Here is a 17,128-nt window from a genome sequence, read left to right as displayed (position 1 = left end):
ATGAAAATTATTTTCATAATAACACATCACAAATGTATTTTCTACATCCAGATCATCGCATTTAGTACATATAACTTGTGATCATCTATTTATGAACAATCCTCATAACATGCACTAAACTGAAGCTGCTAACTCCAGTGACTTGGTTTATATTTCAAGTGCTAGTTTAGTGAGGTTATAGTGAAATTACATAACCAGCATGTGCAGTAAGTCTATCTACTGACACATCATATGTCCAGTTATCAATATTAAAATGCATCCAGAATGCTACTAGATGAAATGCTCATTTTGCATGTCAAGAGCACAAATTAAATGACATGAAGAAAAAAGCAGAGAGAGAGAGAGAGAGAAGTAAGGATTAAAAAAATAAAACAAAACAGAAACGTCATAAAGTTGTTTAGCCAAGTAATCAAATATCCATAAGCACAAAAAAATTTCAATTTTTTTTGTACTTACTGATTTATTAAATTGAGAATATTCTTTATTTAATGATTCATTACTTGTTCACTAGCCAACAATCAAATATCATTGCCATAAGGTAAAACATTTAGTTCTTAATCGAACTAATTTATTTTTCACTTCAAAGTTTAACATGTTCACACCAAGCAATGGAAAAGCTGTGCTATGTTGTACTTGCCCATAGCACAAAATGTAACAAATCATTTTGTGGTTCCAGTTTGCACATCTGGAAGGCACATAAATTGTGTTATGTGCCTTCACATGCATGTATTTCTGAGAAATCAAACCTAAGATGGGAAAAAAACCTGTAGGTTTTAGGCTATATAAATAAGTGATCATTAAGATAGTCTGTATTGGAACGGTATATTTAAATTACTAAATGTGTTGCAAAGCACATTATTGAGACATGAAACCCTTATACACTATACTAAAGCAAATCCCACATGCACGCACCATTTTGCACAGATAAACAAGTAGTACAACATCCTACCAACCTATTTCCAAATAACTGATAAGGAAAATTTACTCTGAAAATTTTACCCAAGAAGGAGTAACAACGTTTCTGTTAAGTGGTATATGTGAAATTACAAAGCAGGTAATTATGGCAAACTGAGATATGTTAACAGTGAATAGGAGGTGATTGAGCAGTGTTTGAAGAAAGTAGTATCAGACTACCAGTCAGCAAGATAAATTCAACATAGATGAGCAGCACCATTAAGCAAGGGTTGCCAAAAAAGAAAGTGATGGAGGGTATATAAAGAGAAGGGTGATCAGAAAGCCCATGATCAGTACAATACAGAGGCAAGAAGAATGACTTGTATGGTAAGGAAGGCCAAAGCTGATCATGAGAGAAAAGAAAATTCCAAATAGTTGATGAGACAAAAGAAAATTCCAAAGAGCTCTTTTGCTAATGAAATGCATATTTCATTAGCAAAATGCACTATTTCATTTGCAAATGAAATAGTTTGACTGCTGAGTGATCATTTTCCAAAGGTAACCACAGGATTAGATGTAAGTCATGTATTACAAGAAGTTTAAAGGAAATTGGCAGCTCCTCTGACCAAGCTATCTAATTTAAGCCTCAGTAATGTGAAGATGCCTAGTGAGTGGAAAGAGAGCAACATAGCGATACTGTATAAAGGAGGCTCCAAGATATATGCGGGGATTTTCAGAAACTAAAGTTTTCAGGAAAAAACTGAAAATGAGTATGACTTACCAAGAATCTCCTATTCGCTATCGCTACTTCCAGTCTCAAGAGCGGTTTCCTTGTGTGCATCGTCAAAGTCCTCTACCCAAATAGGGTCATCTTCTTTCCCATTATTTCAAGCAAAAATTACTAGTAATTTACAAGATTGTTGGAAGTTTTTTCACTTGGTTATGCTATAAATTAAAGATACCAAGAATCAGGTGCAAACTTTGTTTGCTTACACTTGGATAAAGGATTAAACTAAGATATAATTTCTTGGTATCTTTAATTTATAACATAACCAAGTGAAAAAACTTCCAACAACTTTTCTCTAATCCAGAGAAAACTTGTTGCATTACTTCAACCTTAGTATCACCTCTGGGTCTGGCTCCCACTGAAGACTTCAGTGGGAGCCAGATAGAGCCCGGTCTGGATAGTGACCCTTCCTATAATGCATAGCATTATACATGTCTGCAAGGAGATGTGCTTTGCATTATGGGATACTAAGGCAAGTGATGTGAAGTCATACTACCTTTACCACGAGTTGCCTCAGTCCTGAAAATACTTCAGGTGCAAACTTTGTTTGCTTACACTTTGATAAAGGATTAAACCAAGATATAATTTCTTGGTATCTTTAATTTATAATTTACAAGACTTGGGATATGTAATGAACAATCCTTCAGGAATGACTAATGAGTAGTGAAAGCAAAGCGCAAAACAGACGCAATGGTAGGCCAGTAGAGATAGAGTAGCTATGAAGATATGTACGGGTAGTCCTCAACTTATGACGGGGTTAAATTCCAACCTCTCTGTCGTAAGTCGATTCTGACGTAAGTCAAGGACTTTTGTTAATTCTTGATTTGTTTGATTTCTGTTATAATATTTTCATAAATTAGGTTTCTATATAACTTAAAATAGTGAAAAATGTATAAACTTACATAAACATTTATAAATTATTTATTAGTACATAAAAATACATAAATACAAAATTAAGAAAGAAAAATTTAAGCAAAAAATACATAAACACATATCAAAAATGGTGCACTTACTTTAATTTGAAATTCCTTTAAATATTAGTTAACATAAACAAAAAACTTATTAACATTGTCTTTAATTAAGCAGGTGAATAACTGTTACTTATTTGGACGATATGCTTATTTCTTGCAATCGGGAGTATCTTTTTTAATCAGAAAATTGGTGGGTGGAAAGTGAATGAGTGAGTGCATGTGTGTGTGTGTCAAAAGTGTTACAAGAGTGTTGCCAGAGGTTGGTGATGTTGTCAAAAGCAAAATAGTATCATAATGAATATTTCTAACAAAAGGTAGAACCATGACTGTCACAGAGAATGTAAAAAGGAAATGAGGAGTGCAGAAAGTTAATGGAACATGTTTTGTCTTTCATAGGACGAAGCATGAGTTCAAGTGATATAAGATATCAAGTGAGTGGTACAACAGAGATGGGTGAGAAAAGAGAGGTGAAAGGTAAGAAAAGAGGAAACATGAAAGATACTCTTGAAGACAAGATTCCAAGATCAAAAATTTGATAAGTGTATTATAGAAATAATTTGCTGGTTCAAAGATTAAATTTGCTAATGATGCTGTAAAGAAGAGAGAGAAAATTAAAATGTATGTAGAGAGGAAAGGTAAAAGAGTTGGTTTTAAGAAGTATTATTTTAATGGCTAATATAGCCTACTTTCATTTAGAAGTGCCGACCCCCCCCCCTTTTTTTTACTATGTCATTGGCTCTTTACCCAAAAAAATCGAGGGCATCACTAAAATGCTATAACACTAATATATGAAGAATAAAAAATAAAAAATACAGGAAGAACAAAGGAGAAATTTTGGCATACCATCTTGGATGTTGTTTTCTGTCTCCTTATTCTGGCGATGTGACTTCATATGCTGTTAGAGGGAGAGAAGTGGGGGTAAACCAATATTTGAAAAAAAAAAAACTGGGTTTTTTGATATATGTACAGGGTGTTCGGGATAAATTTGACATATTTATAATTAATTATATTTTTCCGTAAGTTACATGTATTAACACACACTTCTCTTCATTTAAAAGTTTGGACCCTTCTTCATTCATATACAAGATGTCAGAAAGGATGGATAGCTGGAACCCACCTGAATCATGGAAGAGAATAACTTGTATCATGATGATTCGTGCCCGCCATCAAAATAAGGATATTACGACTGCTGCCCAATGCTCCCTGAATACAGTAAAAACAATCAGGCATGAACTAGAGACTTGCAATGGTGACTACGAGGATGTAGCAAGAAGAAAGATCCCTAGCAGACGATCTGATTGCGTTCGTACAGCAGAATTCCTCGCAAATCTGCAGGAACAGGTGTTGAAGAACCCTGGCATTGGAATTCGGGCTTTGTTCGTGGAGTTGCTAACTGTAGTCAAGCCCTGGATAACAAGGGTAGCCAATGGTAGGCCGTATGTATGGCAGCAGGATTCGGCCCCTCGCCACACCTCTGGGAAAAGTCAAAAATGGTTGTCTGAAAATTTCTACGACTTCACCAGTCCAAATGTTTGGCCTTCAAACTCCCCAGACCTTAACCCCATGGATTATTTTGTATGGGGCGCAGTTGAAAAAGACACCAATCGCACTTCCAGTAATACAAAAGCCCAGTTAATGGATAAAATTAAAACAGTTTTTGCGGCCCTTCCCAGGGAGACTGTAGCATCAGCTTGTTCGAGGTTCCGAAGCAGAATTGAAGCTGTGATCGATGCTAATGGTGGTTATTTTGAGTAAATCTTGTTGATAGTATTGTAATTAACTCTGCCTGTAATGTTTTTTTGTCAATTCATTAAATTTAATAGATACAAAGAAGATTTTCGTTTTCCTTACGAAACTGTCAAATTTATCCCGAACACCCTGTATAATATAAAAAAAAAAAAAAAAATCAGCTAACACTTTTTTTTTTTTTTTTTTATTCCCGTATACAGGAGTAGGTATGTATAATATTGTATATAATATGTATAATATTATTATTATTAAGGTGGGTAGAGAGCACTTTGGGAGGAGGTGTGTGAGAGAAAGATCTTAAGATAGAAATTATTATTTTGGGGAAGAGGAGGGATTTAAGGGAAAAAGTCAGGAGTGGGAGTTACGGGGTGTGAGCCATTTCAACAACTGTCATCTTCAGAACTTGTGAGAGAAGTGGATGCTATGTCATATCGGTTAGGGGTTTCTGTCTTTGGTGTACTTGCATTGTCTCCTATTGGTCGGAGTCGTGACTTAATTTTTATGTTGTGAAGCTTCCAACTCTTGGAGTTTATGTAGGGTCAGTGGACGTTTATTGAGTTTGTCACATTTTATGGCTATTGTTTTCGATATTCTAAACATTGCTTCGTTGTCTTGTATGTCTAATATTATGGCCTTGTCGATTTGTGGGATATGTTTTTGTTCAAAGGCATGGGACTGCTATCTCAGTTTTTTCTGTACTTTGTATCCTGTTTTTCTTTTGGTTGTTTCATTTTTTTATTGTTTAAATAGTCTGGAATTATTATTATTATTATTTGACACCTCCAGGGAGTCCAAAGACTCATCGAGGGAGAGTGTGCCAACAGCATCGAACGATTGGATCCCTTCCAACTACTAACCACGCTCAAACTTACTTAACTGAGCCATTAGTAGCAAAGGCTCTACCATACAGTCACAGAAGTGTTTTTGTAGTCTTGTCCATAAAGACCTGATGGTAGAATATTTGTAGGTGACATCACAGTCTTTTTGGCAGGGAAATTTCTAAATAATGTTGTGTTCTAATATTTCTTTGTGTGTGTGTGAGGTTTTCTAGGTTTTAGAAGTGTTGCCAATTTTTGGTTTGTGGTGAACACCAGTCTAACATGTGTGTTTGAAAATGTATTTGTAGGCTTTGTATGGGCTCTATGGGTTTTAAGAAGAGTTGCAGGTATAAATGATTAACGGACCAAGAGGATATGAAAGAGTTACTCTTTCAGTAACTTCTTTCAGTTGCTTCTTTTAAGCAAAAAATAATAATAATAAATAATAAATATATAATAAAATTTTCAAAATAATTTACATTATGACACTCCAAAGCAATAATGCTTACCATAATGTGTGTACACATTTGGCTGGATTATCTCTAACATCCCATACCTTAACAAATGCTGTGGAAACACTAAACGCTAAACGAGTATATTCACAGTATCGAACAGAGACTACATTATTTGGATGACCTCCAAGACTCTGTATCTCCTGTCCAGTATGTAGATCCCAGATTTTTACTGTTCGATCTAATTAAAAAATAAATAAATAAATAAAGGGCATTGAAAAGATATCAAAATTTATTTGCAATTGGAACTCAGAAGTCAATAATCTTTGAGGTTTTAAAATTAAATATGACATTAAGATTTCCTATAGTATAATGAAATTTATCAGACTTCCAAGGAGTAAAAAGATGCATTGTGAGTGGTTTCATTATCACATACACACATAATTTAAATGCACTCATCGTCTCCACACTCAATGCACTTTCTGGTTATGCATTCCAATCACTCAATACTCAATGCAAAAATCCTCCTCAATACATACTGATACAGCTTTCAGAGATGGCCTCTTATTCTTCCCCTATCTCCCCTAATTCAAAGAAAAACTTCATCCACATTAATCTGGTAATAACCCCTTATCAACATATATATGATCCCACTAGACTCAGCAAATTACATTTTCTTAATTCTTCTTGACACTCAACATTCCAGAGACAAGAAACCACCTTCACCATCTTTTTCTGGAGCCTTTCCAATATCTCCTCATCCTTTTGAAAACCAGGTGACAAAATATGTGCAGAGTAATCATCCATGTGTGGCCTGATCAAGGCCTTATACAATGCAAAAATATGGAAACAAGGCCTTATACAATGCAAAATTAAAGAATGGAAACCATATCCTTACTTCTAAACATTAGTATCTCTATATCATTGCCATAATCCATTGTGCTGTTGTCACAATTTTAGCAATGTCTTCCTTAAATTTTAGGTTCTCATCCAGTAACAGATCACTCAGATCACTTATCTTCTCCACCTCTTCTAATATATCTGCACCAACTGTGTACTCTATATTAATCACATCTTTGCTTCTCAATTTTAAAACCTTACACTCTCCTATAATGGCAACTCGACTTACACTCAGTCTATTCGAGTGCCCCTTTAAGAGCCAGAACATCTGCTCTAATCCTCATAGCCCTTCCCAACTTTGCATCATCTGCAAACAATTGTATGTCCCATTCAATCCCTTCCCAATATCACTACATACAAATTAAATAGTAATATCCCCTAAATAGACACCTGGAGGGGATATACGATGAATGACATTTCTCTTGAGGTATATTGCTCCAGCAAACTAATCACTTACCCATCCCATCCATTGTAATTTAACTAGTAACTTCTCATGCAACAACCTATCAAAGATCTTTGCAAAATCTAAATATATACCAATGTATATGCATTCCTTTGTCCAATGCTTTTGTCATCTTGTTTAATAAGTGAAGTTTGCTAAAACATGATCTTTCTTTAGCAAACCCATAGTGTTCATCAAAAAGGATGCTGATGTTGTTAACCCAATTCTGGATGAAGTGCTGGACAGTTTAGTGAGGCCCAAGTCCTCAATAACCTCTTCAACATTTTATCCACAACTCTAGACACACAGATGTGATTATAATTCAAAGCCTTAGTCTTAGCACCTTTTTTATGAAGTGGAATAATTTTGCCCTCTTTCCTCTGCTTTGGAACTTGGCCCAATGTAAAATATTGCATTAAGAGTTGTTAAACTAACCCCCTGAATATATCACCAAATCCAACAGCCTTATTAACATATGGTTAACTCAATTACCCATATACCTCCTGTCCTGTTTACTCACCATCAGTCCCTTCTCCACCATTCCATTACACTCAAGTCATTATTCTCCTTTTAAGCAACCTCTCCAAATGATGCACACAAAAACATTTAAATGAAGTCCATCACTCAAATTCCATGCAATTTGTGAATGTGTTATCACACATTCACAAATTGCACTTCTTTCTCCCAACCTAATTCTGCTAACATACTATTCATGATCTCTTCTCATTGTCTCAACTCATAATTTTCCTACCTTTCCAACCACACTGTTATGTTTCACTCTTTCAATAACCTTCTGAAATTGATTCTCACGTTCTTCTTTCCAACCAAACTATTTGTTCCCACTAGAATTAGCAACTCTTTTTCTTATGCACTCCTCATACAAGGTCTAGTAGAAAAGTAATGAGAAAAAAATCAATATAAAGTTGTGTATTCCATTAATCATCTGATACATCATGGTCACCTTCAAAGTAACCCCTCCCTGGCATAAATGCACCAGTTCCAATGTTCCTTCCATAATTGGAAGTTCTCTTCTGTTAACTCATTTATAGCCCCTGCCACAGCTCTTTTGATGTTTTCTAGTCTCAAAAGGTACCTTTCATCTTGTTCCTGAGCTGGAGGAAAAGAAAAAAAGCCACATGGGGATAATAACTGAGTGAGTACAGTGTCTGTTCCAACACTGGAATGCAACTTTTGACTAAATACATATGTAGTGACAATGCAGAATGAGAAGGCATAGTGTTGTGATGCAAGATCCAATCATCCACAATCTCTAGCATTTTTACTTTCTTTCAAGGATTTCTTTGTAGTAAATTTTATTGATATTTGCTCCAGGAGGTACAAATTCTCAGTGGACCATGCCATGTTCAGCATGATCAGCAAAAAAAAAAAAAAAAATACAATCAGGCCACCCTGCACATTGCTAATCTTCCATGCTTTTTCTCCCTCTAAAAGCATCTTGTGCCATTTAAATACTGATTGTGAAAATTGGCAGCATGTGACAATGTCACAAACATGTGATAAAGAATCATTAACATATGCCTACTTAATTTTATCGAACATTCTGGTAACAGTGTTGTTCAGTTTAAAACAAAATTTAATTGCACAATGTTGTTTAAGATTTTGCTTCTCCATTTTTGTGACAAACACACCATGCATACATTTACTAAAAACACAATAACTCGACAGGTGTTTATCCTACTGACAAGGAACTGGCTGACAGAAAGGGCAGGAATCACTAACACATTGTGTCATCATGAGTTTGATGGTGCTACCAACTGTCACAATAAAATAGAATCTCATTACTTTTCTGCTAGACCTTATATATCTAATGCTTCAATCATTCAGCTCATTCTAAAACTGGGAAAGCATATCTTGCATACCATCTTGTTCCCCACACCTCTAGTAATCAAATCTCCATATAGCACAGTCCTGAATCATTTGTTACCTTTTTCACATGGCCATCTTTCATTCCATTCTTCCTCACTTTTCCATGCATATTTGGGAAAGTTGGTAAGAGACTGCATATAGAGATGGGGGTGACAGAGAATCTATACTTTGCAATGAGTGATCAACATTGGTTTACTAAGGGATGGTCATGTTTGAGTAACTTCACATTTTGTAATAATTTAATGCTTGAGTTAAACAAAGGGAATGGATACACCATGATACTTTTGGACTTTGTTGAAGCTTTTGAGAAGATTCAGAATGGGAGATTGTTGCATAAGTTGGAGGATGTGTTGGCAGAGAGACAGAGAGAGAGAGAAAAGAGAATTAAAATGGTTTGGTTCTACAGAAAGTGTAATATCTTGATTCTCCTCATTTAACTTCACATGCACTTTATCTCTTACCTTTTCTTCTTCTTCTTCACCCATTTCTCTTTCAAGTCTTGAATCACTTTCTTGCCATCGGTTGTATTCACTTTCTCACATACGTTTGCAAGCTATCTTCAATCTGTTGCACTCTCTTCAATCTGTTGCACTCTCTTACTCATTATCATCGTTTGCTTCTTCTATACCAAGACTCATCATCTCTTGCTCTCCCTTCTTCCTGCCACTGTTCATGTTCTTATGATCCACACTGCCTTTCATACTGTAGAATGAGCAAGTGTGTCAAACAAAACCAGTTATTTTCATCTAATGCTCTTTATCAAGAGCATTAGGCAGAATAAATGAATACTATTCAAATAATTTAAGTTTTTAATTTTAACGAAAAACATAAATCTTCTGATATATTTACTTATGTAAGCATTGTTGCAGTATGTTAGAATGAGAAAATCAAAAGCAACAGTAATTTTCCAACAGTAAAATTACTACTTATACCAACCTTTAAATGCTTATCATATCTAACAGCATCTACTAGGTATACTAAGTTCCCCCCCCCCTCCCAAAAGTTTATCAAAATTTTTGAAATTTCATCTCAATAAATAATGGTATTGAATGATTGCAAGAAGAGAACATAAGGAACTGCAACAACTGTCACACCTATTATTAATTGTATATATAGAAAATGATATAGATTTAAGGACAGTTCACTGATATGCGAGTAGTATTATGTATGCATAGGAAAATGTAACTAGCATTATATAAGTCAGCGTGGCCTGCCTCCTGTTATGTCCTAAAACCCCACCATAGTGATGTGCAAATAATAATAAGGGAAATATAGCTTTAAAAGAAAGAAAACTAAAAGAGGAAAAAAAATACACCTTGACAGTGAAAAATGTGAATATAAATACTAAGTTACAATAAATTAAGATCATTCTACAGTCACAATTAAAATACTAAAGAAGATGATAACTTGTATTATTACTGTATACAAGTCTAGAGACCCATTACGGAATACCATTAATATCTATCATGCCTCTCCTTAAATGCATTTGCAAAGTACTTGCAACAGACTTTGGCAACACACTTTACTTATTCACCACTGTCCAAGCAAAAAATAGAGTCCTCGCAACTTTGATAACTACATTCTTATTCAATTTCCAGGGATGACTCCTTGTTCTGTCCCTCTAGCCAAGTGCTGAAAAATTCCTTCTGCATCAATCCTATAAAACCTGTTAGTAATTAGTCATTTTAAATGTTTCCATCATATTCCCTCTTTTCTGCCTTCTGGCCCACAAATCTTCAATCTATATTTCACAGGAAGAATTCTACAGACTACTTACATCATTGTCACTCACCTCACCACTTCCTTATTCCCAAGATACCCAACTGACCAGACCTGTACACAGTAATCGATATATGGCCGTATCAAAGACATATAAAGAGGAATGATAACTTTATCTCTCCTTGTCAGTGGTTTTTTTCACTTATCAAGCAATCCAAGTACCCTTGGTAACCTAAGCAATATATCATCTGAACTTCCACTCCTCTCTATCTACCAGCACCTCCCAAATTGTTAGCTTCATCACAATTTACTAAAATACATCTCCATCAATGTGGTACAACTTGTAATCTTTTATTCCAAATGGCATAACATAACTATACAATTTTCCACATTAAAATGGTACACCATTATCTTTTGCACATAGTCCCAGCTTATTTATATCATCCTGCAAGTTCTCCCCAACATGCCTTAATTAACTATTATGCTATCCAATGTTGCATCATTACCAAACAATTGAATATCTTCTTATCTTTTCCAAAATTATTTATGTATAAATTAAAACAGAAGTGGTCCAAGCACAGGTCCTGGCAGAATACCAGTAGTGACCTGCTTTCTCCTGGATTCCACAGAAAACCAACCCACTTGTGTGTGTGGGTTTTCTATAAACCGAGAAAGAAAGGGTGCCATTGGGAAGACAAGTGATTAGAGTATCTAGAAAAGGCAGGTTATTTTTATTTTCTTTTTCTATAGTGAATTGGATTCTGTGTACTGTCTGTTGAGATGGAGGAGGAAAGAGTAATGTGTCTGAGCCATGTGGCCAAATAGAGAACACATCAATGTATCTTAGACAGATAGAAGGTTTGAGAACACCAGTATCAAGAACATGTTTTTCAAACTACTCCACATAATAATTGGCTAGAGAGTGGGGAGGACTACTCTCAATATGTGTATATATAATATCTTTCCAAGTGAAGTAGCCAGAATGAATGGTAAAATTAAAAGGCTTAATGATATCAAGGGGAAAAACATTTTTTAGTAAATTTAAAGTTTCAGAAAGAGGGATATTAGTAAAAAGAGAGGTAACATCAAAGCTTATCATGATATTGTTATTATCTAAAACTATATTTTGAATTAAAGATTTGAAATTAGTGGAATTTTTAAGAAACGAAGAATGATCTATAAGTGAGGTTAAGAATTTAGCTACCTGTTTGGCTAACTTAAAAGAGAAGGAAGCAGTAGTATCTACTGGGGAACAAGGGTTAATGGGTTCGTGAATTTTTGGCAATCTGTATATATGGGTGGGGGGTGGGGGAATAAACAGCTTAATATTTCAGGAGGCCAAGATATACCATTTTTAAGAAGCCCTTTTAATGTTTTCTTTTGAGAATTAGTGGGACCATAATCCAATGGTTTATAAGTAATGCAGGATAGAAGAGGTAAAAAGGGAGATGGAGAAAGAGTTATGTCCATACAAAGTAGAGATGCAAGAGGGAAATAGTGCCAGTGGTTTTGAGGCAGAAGTGTGTGAGAGAGAGGTCAATGGAATCAAATACGTGGTTGGATGTTGTTATAGTCCAGGTAATGTGGATGGTGGTGATAATAAAATGTATAATCAAATTAGCCAAGCAAATAAGAAAAGAGTGATCATTATGGGTGATTTTAATTATGGTAATAATCACTGGAATGATGAGATAGCAACTGGAATTAAAACAAATGAGTTTCTTGAGTTTTTGAGGGATAACTACCTCAGACAGTATGTAACAGAGGGCACACAAGGATTGAGAGTCTTGGATTTGGTCATCTCATCAGAGGATGTAATTATAAATGAGGTGTCAAATCATCCACCAATGGGTGAGAGTGACCATGAGGTGATTACCTGGGTGGTTTCCAGCAGTGTGAGGACCTCTGTGAGAAAAGGGTATATGTGGAACTACAAAGGGGGGGGGGGGTGATTATGAAGAGCTCAGGAGACAGCTTGCGGGTGTAGCATGGTATGAGGAGTTAGCTGGAAAAGAGATCAATGTAGCTTGGGGGATCTTCAAGAACTATCTAGTAAATACAATGTCTAATTGTATTCCAAGAGTGAGAAGGTTAAATAAGGTAGGTATGAAATGGATGAATAAAGAGATTAAGCATGCGATACAGAGAAAAAAGGGCATTATGGAGGCAGCATAAGAGAAGTGGAAATAACCAATTCCATGAGGTTTACAAAGACCAGGCAAGGCAGATGACTTGTTTGGTAAGAGTAGCAAGAGTGAGGTATGAACAGCAGTTAGCTAATGAAGTCAAAAAGAATCCTAAGGAGTTCTTTTGATATGTAGCCAGCAAAAGAAACAATGATTATGGAAGGATGACACTGATAGGAGAAAATGGTATAAAGACAGCTGTTGCAGAATGTGTGGTGGAGATACTTAATGAGCAGTTCATAAAGGCCTTTCTTGTGAATGTGACTTCATGGAGAGATTGAGAGCAGTAGACGATGGGGAGGAGAGACTGACTGACTATTTGAGCAAGAGGTATATGGGAAGTTGAGTAAACTAGATGTTAATAAGGCTGTGGGACTTGATAACATATCACCACGTATTTTGAAGGAATGTGCCAGGAAGTTGACACCTGCCTTGACATATTTATTTAATACGAGTCTTGCACTCGGTTGAGTTCCTAAGGAGTGGAAGGAGTGCAAGATTGTGCCACTTCATAAAGGAGGTGATTGAACTCGAGCATCAAACTATAGGCCTATCTGTGTGTCAGGTGTTGTGGTTAAGTTGTTGGAGAAGCTTGTGAGAACTAGAATCCAGAGTTGGGTTGACAACAATGGTATTATCTTTGATGGACAGCATGGATTTGCTAAAGGGAGGTCATGTTTTAGTAATTTATTTATTAAAATAAAGTGACTGCTTCCTTGGACTGAGGAGAAGGATACACAGTAATATACTTAGATTTCACAAAGGCTTTTGAAGTACCTCATGATAAATTGATAGTCAAACCAGAGCAGATGGGGTTGGATATTAGATTAGTGCATTGGATTGGAGACTTACTATCTGATAGGTATTAACAAGTTGTGTATGGGGGAGCAATATCCAGGAAAAGGAAAGTCACCAGTGGAGTGCCTCAGGGGTCTGTTTTAGGGTTATTACTGTTTAACTTGTATATTAACAATATAGGTGAAGATTTGGATGGAGATATTCAGTTGTTTAGAGATGATGCAAAGTTGGGACGAATTATGAAGAGTAGTGAAAATGTTGTGGCCTTACAAGAAGACTTGAATAAACTGGGTGATTGGGCAATGAAATGGGGATGTGAGTTCAATGTTGCAAAATGTAAGGTTTTAAAATTTGGAAAACAAAGATGGGATGCAGAATTTATGCTTGGAAATTTATGCAATAAGAAATCTGGGGGTTATAGTGGATAAGGATCTGAAATTTAGGGGATACATTGCCAAAATTGTGAAGACAACACAAAGGCTTCTGGGAATGATGAGGAGGACACCGACATGTAGAAGTAGGGAGATTCTTGTTCCATTGTATAAGGCTTTGATTAGGCCACACATGCACTATTGTACCCAGATTTGGTCACCTGGTTTTCAGAAGGATGAAGATTTGTTGGAAAGGGTCCAAAGGCAATTGACTAAGGTAGTTTCTGACCTCTGGAATGTCGAGTATGAGGAGAGATTGAGAAGATGTAATTTGCAGAGTCTGGTGGACAAGAAGAAGAGGGGAGATATGATAGAGACCTACAAGTTGGTAAGGGGTTGTTATAGGATCAATGCTGGAGAAATTACAGAAAATAGTAGGAGAACCAGAGGTCATCTCTGGAAACTGTATAAAGAAGGTGTGAGTAGGAGAGTGAGAGGCAGGTTTTTTCGTGCAGAGTTATAAACGATTGGAATGCCTTGCCTGAGAGTGTGGTGTCTGCAAGAAGTTTGAATGTATTCAAGGCACGGTATGATGAGCTGTGTGTGTGTGTGTGTGTGTGTGTGTGTGTGTGTGTGTGTGTGTGTGTGTGATAAAAGGACCTCCCAGATGAATCTTTGACTCCATGAGGTCTTGAGGTAATAATAAAAGTAATGCTGTCTGAGCAACACATTCATTTTCAGATTATATTCCCTGGCAATAGTTACAGTAGAATTACCCTTGTTGGTCTTTGAGTAACTTATGGAGAGAGAGAAGAGTTGGCCATTAGAGAGAATTCTTGAGAAAGGATGTCTGTTATGTCAAGCCTGACATTGTTGGAAATGGCAGTAGTAATGCAATCATTGTTCCTTATATACAGGGCACTCAGAAAAAATAGCCAGAACTCTAATAAAAAAAAAAGGTACAAATCTCTGCACTGTATTCAAACCTTATCTGAAGTTGGCCTGCCCTCATCTGCTCTTCCAGGATCCTCTCTCTGTTCCAGATATTTACAATGTCCCTTGTTCCTACAATTTATCATATTATGCTCAAATTGGGAGATCTGCTAACATTTGCCTAGAAGAACATAAAAAATACATCTGCTACCATAAGTAGGGTGAGTCAGTCAGGGTCTGCTGATCAAGACTTGGATCCCTCGCAGAGAATCAAATGGGAAAAAACTACTATTCTTCACCAGAAAAAATACAAATTTGAAAGAACTTATTTTTTTAGAATCAGCAGCAAATTTAAAAAAATTAACCTAACCTTAATATGAATGCATTAAACTTCCTGTCTGTTTCAGGTCTTGTTTTAATAAATTGTCTTATAAAAGGCTCCAGAAGCAAATATAAAACAACTCACGTGGTTGTCTCAGAAGCGTGCCTCCAGTAAAAGGCCTAGCTGTCATGCGACTCTGGTAAAATAAGAGTTAATTAAAGCACAAGATTCAGCTAAGCCGAAAATTAAATTGTTCACATGATTTTGTCTGTGATATGTATAATTGTGTTGATTGCCACCTAATATTCAACAAAATAATCTTTTTATTTCTGCATTTAACAGATCCCAAGAATCAAGGTGAAACATGTTCAGTTAAGCAGTGCACAAAAGCGAAAACTATCAAAAAAGAAACAAGAGGAGACTTTGGAATTAGATTCCAAGACTGCAAAACTGACTGATTTCTTCACACAAGTTCCACAACATTATATAGGAATTCCTGATCAGAGCCAATCTCCATCATCAGAAGTGGACACAAATACCACTTTGATCAAAATATGATGATACGTGTGTAGAGGCTTAAGTGCTGTTAGGACATCATGTTGGAGGCTTAATGGATTTTTTACAACACTCAAAAAGAATTAAAATAGAATTTAATACTTCCTATATTTCGTCCTAATCACTAGGACATCTACGGGGATTACAAAAACAATTAATGTAACATATACACAAATAACAAACAATACTAAGCCCAACCATGTGGGTGACACTAAAGTCCTATCTAGGTAGAGCGCCCTCTAAGGGCAGTAGTAGGTGGCCTGGAATGTAAGGTGGGAACTCTGGTGATGAGTGTTTCCCAAATCTTCGGAAGCTTAATGCAACCGTATTTATTGAGATTTGGTTGGTTTTTGAGAGCCGCTGCTGCTTCTAAGAAAAGTCTCTCTTTCTTGAATTTGCTGTGGTGGAGCATGGTGGTTTTCTTCCATGATATCCTGTGGGTGGTGTCCAAAACATGGTCAGCCAAGCCTGAATGGCCATAGTTGTGTTTGAAGATGTAAGACTTGTGTTCCTCTAGACGGATGGATGCTGATCTGCCTGTCTGTCCAAAGTACGCCAGCTTACAGGAACAGGGTACTTTGTAAACTCCAGGCAGAGAGAGAAGAGGGAGCTGATCTTTCGTAGAACGGATAAGGGTAGCAAGTTTGCGGTGGGGCTTATATGCTGTGTGTAGGTTGTACTGTTTTAGTATCTTGGCTATTTTTTCGGATGTGCCACAGATGTAGGGTATGGTGATGGCATTTTTAAAATGTTGTTGACGAGAAGGACAGGGAATGGGGGAGGAGTTGATTATTTTTTTGATACTGTGATCGCTGTAGCCATTGGAGAGGAAAGTGCTGTGTATGTGGTTAAGCTCAGTAGTGAGGGCGGTTCCACTGGAACAAAGATTGTGGGCTCTCTTGGTAAAAAATACGATGATGTTAGAATCATCACGGTGTCACAAGCAGGTTCATCTAGCACATGTCTCACTACTGACCTCACTTTGTCTGTAAATTCTCTTGATATCTCTACTGCAAATGTTGATGCTAGTTGCTTTACAAAACATTTTGAGGTTGAAATAATTGCTGAAAATGAAAGTTTAGTGGGCCATGGTGATGGTGGTGAAATGATTCAGTCTGCAAAAGATGAAGTAAATATAGCAAAAGATCCAGAGTTGTGGCTTGATTTCTCTGCTGATGATGTGGCTTATTGGACTGCTTGTGGACCCAGTGACTGTCAATGGGCTATTTGATAAGTCTTACCGACATTTCAGTAGTGGCAAACCAGTAAGATACTGTTCGCAGAAAGTTTTTGTTGGGACAAAAGCCAATGGTGAAGAATACAAGAGAGAGTGGTTATTGTATT

The 17,128-nt window shown here is 36.3% G+C and overlaps 1 protein-coding gene across 1 annotated transcript in view; it reads right to left on the bottom strand.

The window, feature by feature from the left end:
* The window catches only part of LOC150092268 (kinesin-like protein KIF21A), a 524,778-nt gene that overhangs the window by 47,020 nt on the left and 460,630 nt on the right, over window positions 1-17,128 (bottom strand). Inside the window, exon 31 of the mRNA XM_090415090.1 lies at window positions 5,729-5,912. Coding sequence (XP_090271216.1) covers window positions 5,729-5,912 — 184 coding nt within the window. The remainder of the gene's footprint in view (window positions 1-5,728; window positions 5,913-17,128) is intronic.

The sequence above is a fragment of the Typopeltis vanoorti genome, chromosome 26 (assembly GCF_054136105.1).
Source record: "Typopeltis vanoorti isolate ZY-2024b chromosome 26, IOZ_Tvanoo_1.0, whole genome shotgun sequence".
NCBI lineage: Eukaryota > Metazoa > Arthropoda > Arachnida > Uropygi > Thelyphonidae > Typopeltis > Typopeltis vanoorti.
This window is presented reverse-complemented; position numbering and strand designations above follow the sequence as displayed.